The 21,762-nt window shown below is 31.6% G+C and overlaps 1 protein-coding gene across 8 annotated transcripts in view; it reads left to right on the top strand.

Annotated features, from left to right (window-relative positions):
• LOC145292090 (high affinity cAMP-specific and IBMX-insensitive 3',5'-cyclic phosphodiesterase 8B-like) overlaps positions 1–8,891 on the top strand; it is a 973,128-nt gene extending 964,237 nt beyond the window's left edge. For all 8 annotated transcript variants that reach the window (XM_080138173.1, XM_080138174.1, XM_080138172.1 and 5 more), the window contains 3 exons: positions 1,601–1,777; positions 4,254–4,383; positions 8,079–8,891. In XM_080138173.1, coding sequence (XP_079994299.1) covers positions 1,601–1,777; positions 4,254–4,383; positions 8,079–8,236 — 465 coding nt within the window. In that variant the 3' untranslated portion in view covers positions 8,237–8,891. The remainder of the gene's footprint in view (positions 1–1,600; positions 1,778–4,253; positions 4,384–8,078) is intronic.
• The last annotated feature ends 12,871 nt before the right edge of the window (positions 8,892–21,762 follow it).

Here is a 21,762-nt window from a genome sequence, read left to right as displayed (position 1 = left end):
TGTTTACAGATTCAGGCCTAGCCTGAAAAAAATGCTCAATATTCAAGACAAAGCATTGGCATATGATGGAATTTAAATGATACAAGATAAACATTTACAACAATTTTTTGATCATCAAATGTTCAAAAATAGGGAATACAATAAGGATTTTGAACATTTGATGATCCAATAAATTTTGTAACTTTTTATTTTGCATCATTTAATTACATATATATATTTCAATATACCACGTTAATAGGGTTAAACACAGAAATATTTGCTCATTTTCAGAAAGTTTTTTCTTTTATTGGTCACAACAGTGCGTACACTTGTTTCAGCTGCAGTGCTGACATATACGAATTCAAACTTGCACAAACTTAGGTTTCATCAGCGCGTTAGCAAAAATCAATATTTCAAAAAATTTTCAGCCCACGAATAGAATCTTTCCAGTTAATACAGTCGGCATTAACTGGAAAGGTTCTATTTGTGGGTTGAAAAAACGTTTGAAATATAGTTTTTTTTTTCTAGCGCTCTGATGAAGCCCAAGTTTGTGCAAATTATAATTTAATGAGCAGTTATATTCTTATATGCCAATACTGGGGCTGAAACAATTGTATGCAATGTTATGACTAACAAAAAGAAAAACTTTACGAAAATCAGTAAATACCTGTGTATCTATCTTTATTAATGGGGTAAGGAAAATATTTGTAGTTCTAGTGCTGCACTATTGAGTTAACTAAGTGAGTACTTTATGTTATTTATTCATATGTAACCACTGCCCCAAGTTGTTAAATTATATATATATATATATATATATATATATATATATATATATATATATATATATATATATATATATATATAGTGAATAAATGACAAAAGACTATATTCCAAAGTTCATGATGTTGACCATCTTATAATTTATTCCTTTAATTCAGAATTGTAAATGTCAACTGAATTAAAGGAATAAATTATAAGATGGTCAACATCATGAACTTTGGAATATAGCCTTTGTCATTTATTCACTATATTGTTCTGTAATTACAGTGAACTTTTTAAATAAGGATTGGTATATATTATAAGAAAATATATTTCCACAGACATATATATATATATATATATATATATTGTATTGGAGGAATGCCCAATAACGTGTGTAAAAGAATATAATTTTATTTCAAATAACACTATACTTTACTATGATCATCCATTGATACCTGTGGTTTCACGGATATCTAGTTGTATGACTAAAATGTATCAAGCGTGACAATTTTTTAGTCAACAGTTAAACTGAGAAAAGGTCATGTTTGGTATTTTTAGTTTAATAGATTAAATTTCCCATGTTTCTGTAAAACTGAAAGTATCGATGGACGATCGAGTTAATGTTTGGTGGTATTTGAACTTTAAGAATGTTTGTGTGAAAAAAAAAAATTAGGATAGCAAACCTAAAAATGTCGGCTTAATCCTTGGCCATATGATAATTAAAAGTGTTCTATGTGAACACTACAGAGTTGAATATCATTTTTTTTAATTGTTTGTTTTATTAAAGTTGAAATGTGATTATTGATAAAAAATAAATGAACCGAAATTTATTTGTACATATTTCTTTTCTTTATGAAAGGGTGAGCAAGGTAGCCAGGAAAGTCTGAACGATATTGTGACGCACTTGTCTACTGACGACAGCCGTCTTCTGATAAAGAGGATGCTTATTAAATGCGCAGATATATCTAATCCTTGCCGACCGTTGGAACTTTGCTCCATTTGGGCCAAAAGAATTGCCGAAGAATATTATGATCAGGTCAGTATCTCCATTCTTTGACAAAAGAATCACCATTGTTCAAATTTGTCACTTGTGTTGTTTATATTACTCTGCGTCCGAAATGTACTCATCGTTGGAGTTTAATTTCAGAAGAGTTTCCAATGGGTAGCTAATCTGTATAAGTTCTGGAGAAGAAAAAGAGTTTCTGATGGGTTGCTAATCTGTACAAGTCCTGGAGAAGAAAAATAGTAGTTAGCAGTGAGTAGCTGATCTGTATAAGTCTTGAACTGTAAAACTTTGCAGATGAAGAACAAACATCTTTCTCATGTGGGCACAAAAAATTATGTACAGTAATTTTAAAAGCCTCAATATTTTTATGGAGCAATTCCGGTTTCTGGTTGGTTGCTAACATTTGATTGGTCAGTTCCTATCGCCAGCGTCTATGAGTAGAACCTTCCAATTCTCTTTAACCATACCTTCGTTTATATAAAAGATGTTGCAACAATATTCGTTTTATTTATCGAAAAAATATATATCACTCACAAGTATTTTCATGGTAAGTACAAAGAGAAAACAGTAATTAAGTAATAACAATAATAATAAATAATAAATAGCAAGGAATTTATTGATATTTTTCTGAGTAAAATTTAATTCTACAATACACGTGTTGATTTTGAGCAATTTCTAGCCCTTTCTTCAGATTTGAAACGTGAGCGTCTCATGTTTTATTGTTATAGATTATGCTGCACTCAACTTTTCTCATGTGAACTTAGTATATAATTATAGAGTGAATACTGCATTGACAAGAAGAAAGAAAAGTCAAGCAACCGTAGAATTTCCACAGTTATTTAATAAACTGCTGAAAGGATGCAATTGTTGTTTGATAAATAACAACAAATTTATATTCTTTATGAAGGAATTTGGGGCACACAATCAAAAGATTAGTCCAGAGTTTCACCAGGTCATCATTAGACCTCTGACTATCACTGATGAGCACCGATTCGCATGTGTCTTGCTTCTGACAATAATATCTTACTAATGTCTGCCTATCAGTTATTGCACTCTTTGTTGCAATAGACCTTTCTTTCTTCCTTCAACTAACGTATTGATTGATAGCGGTATATTTGAAATAAATACATTTAAAAAATGTGATATTTTTATTTATTCAAAACCAATATTTAACTGACAAGTAAAGTCATAGTAACAAAAAAAAGAAGGCTGTAGTTAATTTTCACAATTCTTTTAAGAAACTGCCGAAAGGATGCAATCGAAACTTAATAAATAGCAAGAAATTTAACTTCTACAATCGTGAAGGCATGCAAGTTTGTTTCAAAAACGTGTATGTCTTCGTGATTGTAGAAATTATTTAGTAGAGCTTATTATTAAGAGAGAAAGCTAACGTAGTTTATTTCTTTCCTTTGGAGTTATCTTGTGAAATCTGACTTTTAGGAAGGCCTAGTATGAAGTTTGGTATAAGTTTGGTTGCAGAGACTACTGACGAGTGAGTAATATGCCACCAGACTACATTTAGAGCTTCATTCCAATGCTAAAAAGTGAGTTCATGTTCCTTTTGATGGATTTCTTTGCTTTATCTTACTTTCGTCATTAAACAAATTTGGTGTGAAGAACAGTTAGTAGCCAATGGTTTAAGTGTCAGATAGTATTCAGTTACACAGTATCAATAGCACTCTGTGAGCAATCTGGCATGTGCAAAAAAAATACTTTTCCAAAGTTTGAGGAATATAGATAGTTTGTGTAAATATAAAAATTTTTTTTTTTCATCTTTTGTCTTCTTGTCTCATGATGCACACAATATGGCAACGGCCATGATGAGGTTAGACATTTCATGTCTAACCTCATCATGGCCGTTGCCAGATCGTTCGTGTCACCTATGATAAAATGCCTTGTCACCATTCATAGTAAGTAATAAGAAGATGGAAGAGACTCACCTTAAATTTCTCGATGGTTTTGTGTAGTGTGTAAGGTTCGGTTATGGACACAGAAAAAAGCAAATATGATAGTGTTGGCTGGGATAAAAAGCCTGTTTCCCAAGAAGGAATATGATTTTCAAAGTCATGAGTTTAGACTGCCACATGGATACATACAGTACTGAGCCGTGACGATTTTAACCACAAAAACCAAAACCACATCATCCGCTAGGAATCAATTGTCATCAACTGATCCTAATCTATGTCTTGAACGGCCTACCACATGGTTTGGGGGCATTAACGTCAATGTGGGACATACTTTGGAGTGGCTCGGATCACGTCACCGACGTGATCGTACCAGTTAAAACATTTATGTGTGACTTAGTTTCTCATGGAAGTTATTACATGGACTTGATAAAACTAGCCATTGTTTGTAATATCCTACCCTGATACTGTTTTGAATGATATTGACCCAGAAGTGTTTCAGTATCAATGTGAGTAATTTTGTAATTACTTTTAATACCAAACAATTAATGTGTCTTCTCACACATTTTCTCGTTTTTGGACCTCTTTTTCTCTCTTTACAGACGGATGAAGAAAAAGCAAAGAACCTTCCAATTGTAATGCCTGTTTTTGACCGAAAGACCTGCAGCATACCAAAGTCCCAATGTAGTTTTATTGAATATTTTGTGCAAGGGATGTTTGAGTCCTGGGCAGGTGAGATTTATTTTCTTAAAATTTATTATCAGTATTGATATTATTATTGGGTTAACCTTTCCTTTAAAATCGTTTGTTAATTTAATCCTGTTTCATCTATAGAAATAAAATTTTCTTTTCGTTTTTTTTTTTCTGGGGATGGAGTATCCTACTGGCTGTCAGACATACACCCACTATTTCAAATATTTAAACCAAGACATCTTTTTAGGAGTCTAACCGTCCCTTTAGGTGCAATTGTTTGGATCTCTTTTGCACTTGGTTCAACGGATATATTTGCCAGATAATTTTTTAAATTCTTTCCCATGAACTCAGTGGCTTCTACGATTACTGGAATGATGGAGGTTTTCCTAAGATTACAGTTTCGTTTCATGTCATACATAACATCTTGGTATTTCGTTATCTTCTCTCTCTCATCTCTGCTTAAGCCAGTATCATTAGGGACACTAACTGTGTTATAATGGAAGGATCTAGCACCCCTCCGGACAATATGATACATTGTAAATATACTCCTTCGGAATTAGAGAGTTCGGAAGACACCAAACGAGGCAGACTCTCGTATTGTATCCTTTGTAAATAAACCTTAAGCCAGTATCATTAGGGACATTAACTTCAACTGGGAGTGCTACTCGCTTCCTATTGTCCCATATCGTTATGTCAGGTTTAATAGCTCCGTTTTCTAAGTAATGACCTGTAGGGATTGTGTAATCATGGTGGATAGTGTATGACTTATTTTTAATCATTTTTTTTCCGGTATATGTTTCCAGAACTTACTACTACACTGGGTTTTAAAATTTTGCAAATGGTACTTGGTTTCTCTGTGTTTCATTTCACTTCAGTCAAAGTTCTCAAAAATCAAGCTCTCCTCCCGCCCCATTCCTGGGGTTAACACTTGATCTCTATATGAGATACATGGATATTCAAATCTTCCATTAAAGTTTTCTTTGCCCCTCAAACACTGAGTTAGTAAACAAGTTGGAAGCATAATTTTTCTCTCCCCAATTGACCATTTCAATATGTCATCATATACCTTTATTATGGTCTCCTAGTATTACTGGATTCCAGGATAAGAATTCATCTTGTCTGGTGGATGTTTGTATGTACACTCATAATTTTCTCATCTGAACAGCTACCGCTGTGAACTCGATATAGTCACAAGGGTGAAGGCAGCTTGGGTAAAATTTTGTTGCTTCTGATAGCATCATATACTGTCCCTCTCTACATCTGAGGTAAGTTCTATATCAGCTGTGTCAAAATCGTCATGATATACGACAGTGAATGCTAGGCCCAAACTCAGTCCTCTCTCGCCTGACTGTAGCACAATAACAGATCCATGATCAGATGGAGCAGCAATGTAAAATCTGACTAAACCCAACACATCAGGTCAGAGGATTTGCTGGAAGCACTACACTTGCCCAGAATGGAGTTTATCCTAAGGATGAATCGATTATTGCTGGTATAGTCATGTGAAACGGTTTATCCAGGAGGATAAAACGTTTCAAAAGTAGGGATATCCTAAATTGCAGAAAGAAACTGAAGGCAACACGACATTTTAGCTTCATGTAAATGAAGTCAGTATTATTATTATTATTATTATTATTATTATTAACAACAACAACAACATTTCCTTTAACATCGCTTGTTAATTTAATTCTGTTTCATCTATAAAATAAAATTTTCTTTTCATTGTTTTTTTCTGGGGATGGGGCATGCTGGTATAGTCATGTGAATAGTTCAGACTTCTAGATAAACCATTGTAGAAGCAAATGTTAAATTGCAGGAAGGTTGGCTGGCTGAGGAAATCTTTAAAACAAGAGAAATAACAGAGAGGAATTTGAAGATAGTTGCCCCAGTAATGCCTGACATTGGTAATATTTCACCACTGAAGGCTGTTAATGCAGTGATTGCCTTAAGGTCAGTTTTTATTGTCACTTGGATGACATAAGACATGACTAAGCCAACTCAGACCTCTGGACAACTGGTACTAATGTGTTTTTTGGTAGCGGCATGAAAGACGAGCTGAGAGTGTCAATTTAACAAAAAAAAAAAAAACACCGATTTTTCCTGTTTCATTTCTTATTAACTATATTTTAATTCAATTAACAATTCAAGAAATATTTTTGTTCTCAATCCTTTTTATTTTCGTCATTTTCATCAGAAAATGAACCTTTTTACAAATGATTTAAATAATTAGAAAAAAGTAAACGATAAAACAAATATTTTTGCAGTTGAACTTAAAGTTTGCTTTTGTAGTTCATCGCGTCAGCCATGTTAGATTTCAAATCTAAATGTTGATATTGATGAATAACACTGAGATTGTTTATCCGCTTTCGCAATCATTCAAAGAACAACGCGATAATTAACTTAAAATATGTTGATCATGTGAAACGTTCATTCTTCTGGATAAATCATTTCACACAAAGCAAAGCATATTGTCATTTGGATGTAAAAGGACTATTATTTTAGACCGTGTCTAACAGAAGACTGTGGGGAATTGAGCAGTGAGATGTCTGTTCACATTATCTTTAAACTTCTGCAGGTTAGTACACTTAAGAAAGCAGGAAACAGGGAGGGAATTCCAAAATCTATCAGTCCGGCTTTTCAACATCTAGAGACCTCAACAGTGAAAGGGTGGGATTTTGCTGTTTGTCATGTTAGTCGGAAGTATGTATGTCGAAGAGTCACAAGTGCTATGAGTTTATCAGAGAACAATCCATTAAAGTACTTGTAAAACAGGTACAGAGACGCACTATTGCAGCGAGGGGACAGAGATTAGAATTTGACTGATCGGGCAGAACCTATTAGATTCAAGACTTAGTTTTGGACTTTGTCTAAGAGTGAGAGACCAGTGGTAGATGCACTAGCGCAGATGTGGCAACGATACTCCATATATAGGCAAAGTGTAGAGTCATAAAGATATTACCAATCCTCATCTCAAAAATTCAGAAATATGAATTTTATGTTGTTTTTGGTTTATGATTTTTCGAGTGTTAACTATTCTGTACTTTTATCCATTATTATAACCATTAGATTTCTTGTAAAATTTTACTCAAGACAAATTGTTTTTGATCTTGATATAGTTCTTTGGTTTCAGTTGCATTCCTGTACAAAGAGATGCCATAAATATAATGTAGATGCTGTCATTTTATAGGAAATTAGCAGAGGGGAGGGAGGCTTGTCCAGTCGTAGAATACGCTTAAATATATTTTAATTCATGCAGATTTTATATTTATTATTACAGAGCCAATTTTCTGCTGACTATGATATTATACTTAATATGTAGTACTAATTTCAGAAGTTTAACTAAAAATAACTTGCCAAAACATTTAGTATTCCAACCACATTCCCTACTGTTTGAGCTATTGACAGATAGATAAGAAAGATTTAAAATTAAATCACTTCAAGCTATGAATGAATTTGTGCATGCATAGAACTTTATTGGTAAGTTGAAATGAATATTTTTTATTTCAACTTTCTGACATATTTCTGTACATGTTATTCATCCATCCAAACAAAGATTTTCCTCACTATAAACGATCTTTGCTGTATGATTACTATTTCCTGTTAATTTCAGTGTTATGTGACCAGTAGTTTAAGAGTTTATCGGTTAAATATTTTCACACAGACACATACATACATACATCTACTGTTTTATTTATATCAAAAAAGGATGTAATTGCTTTGCTTTTTATTTCCAGAAATCTGTGATATACCTGAATTGATGGAAATTTTAAAGAACAACTACCAATACTGGAAAGAAAAAGACAGGCAGGAATCGCAGGAAGGAGCTGAGTTACGCATTTCGGAAGACAAATCTGAAAATGAACAGAAAATAGAGGAAAATGAGAGCAGTTAGTGAAACGGAGAAAAAAAAAACATTCAATTGCTATTTTTTTTTTTTTTTTGGAGCAGGGACATAAAGCCAAGAGCCACAAACACAAGTGAAACCCCAAAGAAAATTTTTGAATTTTTTTTTTAAGTAAAAAAAAAGAATAAACACCCCTCAAAAGATTCAATTTGTTAAAACCAAAATTGAATCCCCCATGATCTTTTAAGAAGGAAAGAATATAGATAAGACAATATGAAGAAGTAGAAAACTTTGGTTTAATCCCCAAGACATTGTTAAAATGTTCTATTTTTATAACTGGCTTGTACTTTGACGTATATATTGAGAATCTGCTGTTGTTTTGATTGAGGATGGAAATATTACTAATAATATCTGTGTATGCGTGAGTGTGCGTTGTTGTTGTTGTTGTCGTTATTATTATAATAATTATTATCATTATTATTATTATTATTATCATTATTATTATTATTATTATTATTATTATTATTATCATTATTATGGTTACTATTATTATTATTATTATTGTTGTTGTTTCTAGTCTAATTTCTCAAATAAAGAAAATATGATACCAATAAGCACTGTCTAAAGAATGTCCTCACTTTGTTAGGGAGTTCACAATACTCTTTTTAAGAATTATTTATAAATATTTTAAACACATCTAGTATATTTTTGTTTCACACTTATTTTGTTAAACTTTGGCACTTTTCACATCAATCCCAGACATCTGGAAAAATTCCTTTTTTTTTCAAATGGCCACAAAATAAAATAAAAACAAAATAATTTTAGAGCACCCTGAAAATTTTATCCAGAAAATTACAGATAAGACTTTTAAAATAATCGTCGTTGAATTTCATTGTAACTTTTTTAGTTCATTTTTGTTTGTTTGTTTGTTTGTTTGTTTGTTTGTTTGTTTTTATTACTATACAATTTTTTAAAAATGGAATTATTATTTTTGTTTTTGTAAATAGGATTTTAAAAATTAAATTCTTAATTGAATCGCATAAATTAATTTTGTTACGGTAAAGTTGTTTTAATCTAAAATTTAATTATAAACTTATTGGCTATAAATATCTTCTAAACCATTCAATCTTAAGGAATTGCTAAATGACTCTCTATTAGACAGTTTTAAGTTTGTTTTTTGTTTTTCAATTCTTTTCACAATTAATTTTTTTTTTTAACTATTTATTTTAGATGGGGATGGGATTTGTAAAGATTGTTATTTGTCCCCTCCCCCTCTTTCTTCTAAACATTTTAAATTGTTTCATGTATCAGGTTTTCTTTTTGTTTGTTTTTTTTTACTCGTTAACTTTTATGTGTCTGAATATATATATATTAAGTGTCTGAGGGAGTAGCACTCGTCTGACAAGACATTGCAATCATCACACACATATATATATATATATATATATATATATATATATATATATATATATATATTATAAGTAAATACCCATTGGTTTTCATTATAGAGTGGATGATGTATGTTTTATTGGTTCAATTATTTTAGTTGGGAAGTTTTAGCCATACAGATGAATACCCTTTATTAATATCTAGATGGTTATACTAATGATAGATTGGTCAGTATCTTCCATTTTTTATATGAAGATACTCTGGACATCTAGACACTACTAGTAAATTATTTATATGTACACTAAGTAAGACCCCCTCCCTAGAAATTCCACGTTGTTTTTTTTTTTTTTTGTACATCAATCTGTATATGTCAATAATAATATTCTGGTACTTATATACATAGTATTAAGCACGAGTGAAATTCACAGTTCCAAATAAATTAATCGGAAAACATTTTAATATGCATATGTATAAGGCAAAAATAGGAATTTACACCAAAAATTAAGGAAAATTATCGAATAGAAGTAAAAATCAGTTTTATTGTATTTTGCGAATCCGCCAATCAAGGGGAGATAAGCCAATCTCTGATTTAATCAAGTAATAATGAATGGTGGATAGGCAAAATACGAAAACTTATTTTTATTTTTAATTAAACTTCTATGCGATAATTTTCCTTAGGTGTCGGTGGAGATACGTATGTTTGCATAATATGTAAGTATATCAAATGTGCCCAATGCTATACAAGCACCATTTTTTTTTTGGGGGGGGGGATAATAAATGTCTCTCAGGGTCAATACTACTAAGAAAACATACTGTATTTATTTCTTTTATAAATATAATAACCACTGTCTTTAAGTATATATAATCAATATGTTTCTGCTGTATTTATTTATTTAAAATTGTAGCTATTTAATTCATTTTAAAACAATCAGTCTTTTTACTGTAAAAATAATCGTCAGCCAAATATTATACAGATCAATAAAACGAATGTCACTTTTTGAAATGTATTTATCTAAAATTTGTACTGCTTTAGTAGATGGAACAACATAATTTGATTTTGGAACAATTCATTTTAAAATTAGTAAAATCGGAATTTTTTACCTTAATGATGTAAGATTGATCATCAATCATCATCTTTGCTGATTAGACGACCTCATTTTTTAAATGGGTGTGAAAGGTGATAATAGGTTCTGTGTAACCCTAATATAAGAGAGATTTTCTCTGGTCCCAAATTAGAGCCTGTGTTAATGTACAGTGTAACCCAGATGTAAGAACCCCGGATATAACTGTAACCCGGATATAAGAGAGTTGTAGGGATCTGATATAAAGTCTCTTATATCCGGGTTACACTGTATATGATGAATACTAAATGCCTTAGTGTATTATTATATAGATTCTGGCAAAATGAACCAGTATTTATTTTGGTAAATGCCAGAATTCATGAATGCAGTGTTCTTTCAATTGCACCACCATCTTTGTCTTTTTGTTTTTGTTTTGTTTTTTTGCTTGTTTGTTTTTAGAAAAGCGTATTCCTTCGAGAAATACATTTTCGTGTAAAAATGCGACTGGACAATGGTGCTAGACTTTTGCCTATAAGTCTTAATACTAGCCAAAATGACAGTTTAAAGCTTTAAAAACTATTAAAATTTTCACGGCGACAGTGACAACGATTTTTTTTATCCCAGACACTAATTAGTATTTTTGAACAAATCTGTTCTTAGGATTTCTGCATTCCCTTTTGATGGAATTTATAACCTTTTCAGACATTGTTGTTGATCTGTATTTTTGTTAGACATCTTCAGAAAATTTTGTCCTTGGGATGATTCAGTGTTTTAAAATATTCTATGGCCCATTGCGTAACTTTAAATAAACACTGACTTGAAACTACTGTAAACAACTATATCCTTTTCATTTATATATTATTTGAAAGAAAAAATATCTAAATAATCGAGAAGACATATTTTGACCTCTGTTCTGTCTTAAGAGATGATGTATACCATCTGTAAATGTAGCTGCACGTGTAATTGTAAAGTAGGTGTTGCGCAATCCTCAGCCACAATTCTCTCTGAATCAACATTGCTTAATCCCAATAGCAAAGAGAAGTCTACGACGACTAGAAACAATGCAGAAATAAGTGGAGAGCGCATACAGTACCTAGTATTCCCAAACGATCACACATTTAGTACTAAGTTCAGTGTAGCTTAATTTCAATGATTTAATGAGAACCAGTGGGTCAACGTGATTAACTATTAAAATACATATACACAATACCAATTGGATAAAGATGCAAGTTACTAGGGTTTGCATCACAGCCTTTGATATTTAAAAGTTTTGCGGTCTTTTAATTGGCTAGAATTAGAGTTTATAATCAAAGTCGAATATTATGGTTTATGTGTGCCTCTAAATCAAAAAAAGTAACATTTGTTAAAGGGGCCACTATTCTAGAATTTGTAGTATGAACATATATTAAATCGAAATACATTTTATTGTTTTAAAGAACATGGTAGCACAATCCATAAGAAGAACAGTTATCGAAATCTTTTTTTTTTTTTTACTTTTGTTCACTCTCAGTAAAGTATATTGTCGCTGAAAACATAAGGGGCTACTTTGATAAAAAAAAAAAATAGGTTTACAGGTAGGCAATCTGGGTGGGGAGTTGAGCACTAAGATGTTTGGTCAGATAACATTTAAATTTCTGCATATTAGGGAAACCGAGCAGGAAGTGAATTCCAAGGACAAGCTGTTCAAGAAGCTATCAAAGCAGAAAATCTTCCAGCATCTAGGAACCTCTACAAAGAATGGTTTTGTATTTTGCTCCAAGTCGGTTGGGTGAGTGTATTTTAGTTTAAAGTTTATTGAAGCATATTCAGTAAAAATATTAGTAAAACGAGCACGAGGATGAAACACTGTGGCGGTGCGGAAAAAGTTAAAAATTATTTTTGGCACCCTTATCAAAGAAGACGCTAATAGTTGGTGCAACTAATCCAGATGTGGCAACAAAAAAAAGTTCCATTTTTTTGTTCATTTTAAGTGAGACTTTAAATTTTAAACTTAACTAGGAATGGTACTCAACCGTTATCCATTATTCTTTTAACCCCAAAATATGCATTCATTAACACATATTTTGAAGCTCAACAGCTTGGTGGCTGGTTCACCATTAATTATTTGGGGTTTGTATTACAATCCACAGAGGTACGAAAAAGTGGCCAAAAATTCAGATATATAACAAATAAATGTTATCAAAGGCAAGATAAATTATTTTTCTACCTATCTGGAAAAGTTTTTAGTGGTTTTGCTCACTTTAAAACTTTCGGTTGGTTCAGAAAACATATTTCCGAGCGCATTGGTACAAACAAGAAAATGGTAGTAAAAACTGATAGGTAGAAGAGTAAATTATATTGCTTTTACTAACATTTATTCGTTATATATTTTTAATTTTTGATCATTTTTTCATTTTTAAAATTATCATCATATCTATCTATCTCTCTCTCTCTCTCTCTCTCTATATATATATATATATATATATATATATATATATATATTAGTTAAGATCTATTCTTACGGGAATCAAATTGCAAAGCAAAATGAAGCTCAGTATTAAAACTTTTGCACAGTTATTTCAAAATTTGTAGTAGAGCTATGAATTAACAGATTAAAGTCCGCATTATCAACTTGTTGCCAAATGAAAATCATACAACATCTAAGCGAAACTTTAAAAATCCATAAATGTACAAAAAGGCAATGATGAAATGTAAATGACACACATTAAAAAAGGAACTGAAAACTTAGAATCGAATGTCTGAATATATATATATATATATATATATATATATATATATATATATATATATATATATATATTGTTAAGCTGTTGGGGAAAAAATGACCGATTTCAAAAATACAAGATATTTATTCTTGAACCTGTTTCAAGCTGTTTAACCTTTGTTTGATGCAGATTGTCTAATGTTGCTGAAATACTGAAATCAAGTGCCTTAGACACTTTAATGTGAGTTTTATTAAACAACTGCTTTCCAACGTTTAATATCAAGAGTGTATGATTGCCTTCTACGGTCTTCATTTTCAACACTTTCATTGTAAAGCCAGAATTTCTGAAGCCACTTTTGTACTGTCCGATCACTTTTAGCTCCTTCTCTTTTGGTATTGGCAGCCATTTGGAAAGTATTACGACTAAGTTTGTTTACTACAGAAATAATTATGGGATCGGATAAAATATGTAATCAATGAAGTCGATTGGAATTTCGTTTTTTTTTTAAACTTCGTATTCAAGTAGGTAATGCCATTAATTAAACTGTTGATTCAGTTCACTATTCTAGAAATAGAATAGAAAACTATGAAGTGAAAACTAAGACTTGTCCAAAATACAAACACATGCCTCTGAGACAGGTTCTATTGATCACACCTATTTATTTTCGTTCTCTATTCATACCAACTATCACAGATCCGTTTATGTTTATATATATATATATATATATATATATATATATATATATATATATATATATATATATATATATTCCTCACTAGAGTTTCAAGTCGATTTTGAACTTTGTCTAGGCAATAAATAGTGCTCTGAGGAGCATTTACTTTTATGGAACTAGACAAGGCATAAAGCCACTTGATATAAGGAGCTAAAAAATGAAATATTACTTCAAGGTCGAAAACTAACCAACGATAGGTGTTAGATGGACCAATTCCGACCCATAAAACAATTTTTTTAAAAACGTTATACATGGAATATGAGAACTAAAAGACATAAATAAGAGAAAGCGGAGTTACAAGGTTGCCGAAAATAAACCCAAGTTCTACTTTCCTTTATTTCTTGCTTATAGGTATTCCCATTCTTAATTTTTGAATTGAGTTTACCCATGATCTCGTCTATTATAACATGATCTAGTATAAGTATGGGATCCAATGGAGAGAAAAGGGTTGATAAAAAAAAAAATGAATATCAAAGGATTTTATAGTAGTTTATTTACATTGCAATGGTTTCTAATAACGTTTGTCATGCTCAGTCATTTCATATACATTAAATAAGAAATAAACATCGCTATAAACCAACAATACCCCTTAAGAAGGCCATTATTTGTATTGATATTATGTTTATTTGTGTTTGCAATGTTTATAAAGCATGTCGATGTCATGCTCGATGCTATTTCTTAAGTCACGTTCATGAATCTAAAAATAAACATCAGAGTAACTGATTCATTGCATTTAATTACATATGAAAACATCATTTATAATCAATCAAAATCACATTGTTGTATAGCTTGTTATTCAAGGGAGATCATCAGCCCTGGCAGACAACGTGTCTTGGGGAAAGGAAACCTGATTTCAAACCTCCACGGCCTTGGGGAATAACCACCCAAGGCTTCGGGAGCAAACCTTGAGGAAAAATTCAAAATGGATGTCCTAGGTTAGTTCAACATTACCTACAAGTTTATTCTACTAGCTTCTACGACAGTGTTGCCACCAAATTGTAATAGCCTTGTTGTTCCCGGAGATCCATCAGTGACATTGAGAGGTGGAACGTTGTACATGAGCAACAGCCTATCTTCCATTTCACACTACCCAGGCTAGCATCCAAACGATGCATCATTCATGGTCTACCCTGACCGATGTAGGCCTACTACTACTAGGAGCATGTGAGTCTTACTTACTTCTTGCAGCCAGGCTTACAATGTTTACCAAGTGCCCTTTCCTCAGACATCATGGAAGAGGAACAATGGTAACAATTTATGTTTACTTAAACACACACACATATATATATATTGTGAGTGATAATGTGTGTGTGTGTGTGTGTGTGTGTGGACATTTCTCAACCTATACACTCAACGAATTTTTGATCTGCAGACTTGAAATTTGGTATATAGGGTAATCAGACATGTGGAAAACTTTTTTATCCATTTTCATCCGGAAAAAGGGCTGATAAGAGGTCAAAATTGAAAAGTTAGTACATGAGGACCATCAGATTTTTATCTGTTTGTCAACTGTTTCGTAAATGCGCATGCGTGAATGGTTCACATGACAAATTGCTTATGTTAAGAATAAGTAGGTTTGAAAACACTTTTTAAAGAACGTGTCAAGCTGGCCCAATGGTTATCGAACTTGACTCACTGTCTTTAGGTTTTCGTTTCGACCTCAGCTCGAGTATTTTTTTTTTTTTTACTTACAAGAAGTGAACTGCTTAGAAAAAACATAATACTTGCATGCACATGTTTTATTTTCTGCATGAATTAAAATATAATATTTATGCATATTTTACGACTGGGAAACGCTGGGCAGCCTGCTAGTAATATATATATATATATATATATATATATATATATATATATATATATATATATATATATATATATAATTATGGATCTATTTTCCTTAGCTATGAGTTGCTTTTGATTATAGATTTACTAAATGAGAAACTCCACCTTCCGCATGCCACTATTCAGGATCAATTTTTAATGTTAAACTAGTTCTAAAGAAGCTGGTATGAATTTTCATCAATGCCCTTTTGGGTTAAACTGATCTCATGTCATACTAACTCTCATAACTCTTATTACTCGTAACAGCGATTCTACATAATTTTTTCCATCAAAATTTTAAGTAAGGTGATAAAAATCAAACAAAAGCAGACCTCCATCTAACTGCTGAAACATCTCTTCCAATTGGGCCCATTCCTGTCAAAGGATTGGTTGTAGGTAGCATCAGCTTTGCTTATGGGGATGCTTTCCAACAATTACCTAGCAACATGAAAGACGGATTTTCTCAACAGCCTCATCTTTGTTTTGGTAGGAAGAAAGTGTCATATTTGTTCTGATACTACATTTCCTCTTTTCTGCCTATAGTCACTGAAAGATAAATCCTTCTAGACCGAGGAAATGAAGTAGAAGTCTTTTATAGACGATATCAATTTTATTTTTGTCCTAGTCAAGAGTGCTCCTTCCTCCACCACATTAAAATTCGACCTTGTGTCTAACTCTGTCCTTGTAGGGAGGCAAGTAAATAGGGTTTCATCCTTCGGCTTAATGCTTCAACATTTCATGTTTTGCTTTGTTTCCGAAGTTTTTAGATGAGAATTGATAATTTGGATTATTTGGATTATTGCTCTCATTGTGGGTGTAATTCTCATACCATTTCAGCCGATGTAATCTCCAACCTTCCTCACATGTTTCTTCCCGAACTTGGGAATCTTTCTGTCAAACTCGGGAATCTGCACAAACTTTTGAACAAAACCTTTCATTTAATTCATGGGGTAGCATGTCCTCATTCTGTCAGCCATGACCGAGTAGAATTCTTAAGTAATTTACAGTTGTATTCCCAAGTTTAGCAAGATCCACCTGAAGAAGGTCGGAGCTTACATAGTTCGAAACATTGTAAGAATAACACTAAAGATGAGATCAGTAGATCTGAATGATCCAAAGAATGCAAATTGTTTTGCATTCTTATTTGCATGCAATATGACATGCTGAAAAGTCTGTAGACTCTACTCGACAACTTTTTTGATTTTCTTTATTCAATCCTTTCACATGATTAACTCAATTTATTTCAAACTAAAATATTGAAAGTGCTGACTGTTTTACCACAACGTTTGGTAACTGGTCCAGGCTGCGTTTTTGAAAAGAAAAGAGAGAAATAACATATTCTTTACTGCTAGTAGAACTTTTTTCCATCTCAAGCACTTGATTACCACATAAACAAATCTTAAAACTTCTTAAAAGCAACAAAATTGAATTTTCCATCTTTCTACTCGCCACACAACCTGCAAATTAATTCTTCTTGCATTGACAAACATCGATCTTACAAGCGATTGTAATATTCTTTTCTTTTTTTGAGTTGCCTCCGCTTATGTTGTAAACTCTTTTCCCCTCCCCCCTAAGAGTTGGGGTTCTTACATTTGAAGTCTCAAAAATAAGTGTCAAATGGGGGATCATTTAAATGCATGTATAGGAAGAATAGAAGATATTTCCATAACTTAGTAGGTGAAAAAAAGTTTAAATTTTTTAGCACGGTTTCAAATTAGAAAAGAAACAATTTGCTTGTTTTTTTGGAAAAGTCACAATATTTAAATGGAGGGCTGCTATAGGATTTAAAGAATTTACATGAATTAGTCAATAAAATTATACTAGTTTGCAGAATCAGTTTTTTAATTTCATTGTCTGTTCGCATTGTGGAAACTGTTTGGGTATTTTTTACTTTAAAAAATACTATATATATATACTTTAAAAAATACTATATATACATACTATATATATATATATATATATACACACACACTAGTATAGACAAAACTAGCATTACACAGGAATAAATGTGCATGCCCTTAGCCTGCGGGTGTACTCAGGATCCCAATCTTGAACCTCTTGTTACTATTTTTATTTCAATTTTTAAATTTTTGTCTTTGAAGTTTAAAGTGCACTTACACAAATTCATATTATTGAAAAGCCTGTAGTTATATATATATATATATATATATATATATATATATATATATATATATATATATATATAATGTATGTATATATACACACACACACACACACACTGTATATGTATAGGTGTTGATGTTATATAAAAAAATAACTTCATTAATGCACAAATTAAAGCTGATACTGACGATATTGATATATATTGTATATAACTGATAATACATCGTTTACGAATTTTTAGGTCGTTGAATTAAGACAGTATATGTGTTGGGGCTCTAAATAGTATCACTTTTGGCTGTGTAACTGGCCAGCAATACGGATACTCAACAGATTATATGTTTACCTTCAGGTACAAAACTAAGAATGTGTACATAGAAATTATTGAATATTTCAACAGAAGTGACATTTGCTCTGGAGTGTTATTTGACCTTTACTTAACCAATTCTTTGGCTGAGTTTATTTAAAGTGGTTATGCAAATAACTCTCTTTTTAAATGCTGGTTCGAGTTGTATTGAGAGCTACATTTTCTCCCGTAAATTTTCGATGGTTTAGAACCCAGTTATAATGCACAACCGTAATCTATTTTAAACATTTATTTTGTTTATCTGTTGGTCAATTATAAGCTCCAAAACTAATTGATGGAATTTCACCAAATTTGGCACAAAGAACCTTTGGCATGCTGGATGTGTTACAGAGGTTTCCAAATTATAATCTAATTATACTCCTACCACTGCTAAATAAATGTTAATACAGAGGAAGCTTGCTGTCACTCAGGCTCCAGGGAAAGCTATGAGATTTATCATTGGTAAAAATTAGTGTGAAAACTTTAAATGAATAATAATAATAATAATAATAATAATAATAATAATATGGTCATGAAGGTTCAGAGAGGATAGAAAGACTGAAGAGGGGCGCACACCATCCAAACCTCTCCACTGGAAAGGCATTGAGCACACTGTAATCCTGGGGCACTTATGTTCCAGAGAAAACTGGTATCATCGCGAACTCCGTGATAAGCAGCTGTTACGAGAATGTAATATATTTTGTAATGGTTGTTGACAAGTGTGAAGTGCATGTGAAATATGGTAAAGCTTATTGTCACTCAGACTCAAGGGAACACTATCTGTTGTTGCCAGTGAGCGACCATTGTGAGGGAACTTCAAGTAAGTAAATATTAATAAAAGATTATTGGGTTGAAAACTATTTAATAAAAAAAATTCCACTAAATTTGGCATGGAACACTCTTCACATAATTTGAGTATCACAAAAGCATAGATATTTATAATATTACTATTATTACTATTAATAGTAATAAATAACAGCAGAGGATGTGAGGAGACGCGATTCTGGCATAAAAGATTATCAATAGGAATTCAACTATATTTTTCAAAGAGTTTTTCATCCCAGCATCAAATCGCAATTTTTGTGAGCACTTGCAAAAGTTTCCATACAAGAAATGCAGCATTCTTGTCCATGTTTCTGCTCAATAGAGCAGCCTATCAGAGAAGAGAATGTCTACCATATACAGGTTTAAAATGGCCTTGAACAAGCATTCAGACTCTAGGTGAATAACTAACGTCTACATAGCTTGTTGCGCTTTGCTATTTTTGCCAAAATAAATTTGACTTGAATCTATTCGATCAAATACATTTCTATAACGCAACTAAATGTAGTTATGCTTGTTAGTTTTTCTGACTCCTTTTTGATATTTGCAAGTAATTTCACGTCAGCCATAATTTTTTTTTTTATAGGGAGTTACCACTTAATAATCTTAGCAATTAATAATCTCTAATCATGTTTCCACTGTGTGGAACAGGTTGCCAAAGAAGCTTGTGACAATGACTACTATATCTCGGGTTTAAAGCAACCTCGGGCAAATATTCAGACTGTAGGTGAATGTAAATATCTTCTATGTGTCTCCTTACATGGCTTGTTGTGCTTTGCCATTTTTTGGACAAATAAATTTGATTTGATCGGGAACACTTATAAGTTCAAAAACCTTGAGTAAAATTTCACCAAAATTTCAACAATTTGGAATGCCAAATGTAATCAAATTAAATACTACTGTATATAATATCACCTGCTAAATATACAAGTGTTACATTTCATTATAATAAAAAGGAAAAGATGTTTGGAATTGGTCGTACGGAGAATGTTTTCATTCGTTTTTATTTTCTTTTGTCATTTAGTACAAGAATATCAGAACAACGCGTCCATTTTTCGGAATTTTTTAGGTGATGATTGATATCTGGTATCATTTAGACTATTGTTCTTATCTTGGCTGTTATTTTTTAGAACGTAATATAATCTCCGACCTTTTCTTACCTATACCGTCTCTGCTGTCACATCATTACCATTATTATTTTTTATTCCACCTCTAAACATAATTTTTATCTGGTACAATCCTACTTTTTCACCAGAAATAAACTAATTCCAAGTTTTGATTTTATCTAAAATGCACGATATTCAAATTAGCCTCGTCTGGCACAAGGCTATTTAATAATTCCTGCTTTTCTGGTTAGTTTTGAAAACACTGATTGTTGACTGACTATCCAATTGTAGACAGGTTTCTATTCCTTGCACGGGTGTACCTTTTGGCAACTGCTCTTATTTAAAACAGTCATAGTTTGTTTGAAGCAAAACATTTTACAGATGGGTGTCCTTCCTCACATCTCCAAAGAGACGCGTATTTTGTCGAGACACCAGAAATCATTTAGTGCCAAATTTCGACTTTGACTAAAAATGAACGATATTTAAAACAGCCTTGTCTGGCACAAGACTATTCAATAATTCCTGCTTTGATTTTCGTTGGTTTTGGAAACAGCTCATATTTGACCTCCAAATAGAAGATTGTGGTTTGTTCATCACTAGTTTGTGTTCCCAAGTTTACATGAAAAATTTAACCATTTTAATCATTGGCTAAGAAATTCCCCATTTAATTTTATGCCTGTTATCATTATTAAAAAAATACTATTTTTATTTGTAATAACAAAAGGAGTGACTGAATTATTTCCCTTTGTTTGCTTTTGTGAGCCTAGAATTGTGAATGGTTTCTATCGCAAAGTTCTACAAACAAGTTTAAAGTCAATGAGTGAAAGAAATCTGAGATAAAAACGCAATGCATTTGTAGAGTCATTCACAATTTAAGGTATATTATTGTTATAAATCTGTACTTTTGAAATAAATACTGGAAAATGTATCGATAATTTGTTTTAATATATTATGTTGAAATATCTAACTCCTATATGGAGAAAATAAAGTACAATTTGCTTATATATATTGAACTTTATTTTACATATTCTAATATATATATATATATATATATATATATATATATATATATATATATATAAACACATTGTACTTTATTTATGTATTATTATTTATTTATGTAAACACTTTCTCTCTCTCTCTCTATATATATATATAATATATATATATATATATATATATATATATAATGTGTATGCATATGTATGTATATATATCTATATATGTTGTGTGTCTGCGTATGGATGTATGTATACATATATGTGTATGCATATGTATATATGTGTATGTATGTATACATATATGTGTATGCATATATATATGTGTGTGTGTGTGTGTCTGTATAATTTATATATGTGTATGTATATATGTGCGCGCGTGTATAATTTAAAGTGAACTCTAAAGCTCATTCTTTAGACATTTGAAACACATTCTACACATAACAGTAAATGTGATAGGTTATATGTATAT

Source organism: Euprymna scolopes, chromosome 13 (genome assembly GCF_053919585.1).
Source record: "Euprymna scolopes isolate OS-2025 chromosome 13, ASM5391958v1, whole genome shotgun sequence".
Classification (NCBI taxonomy): Eukaryota; Metazoa; Mollusca; class Cephalopoda; order Sepiida; family Sepiolidae; genus Euprymna; species Euprymna scolopes.
Note: the sequence above shows the minus strand (reverse complement) of the source record. Positions and strands in the feature narration are given on the sequence as shown.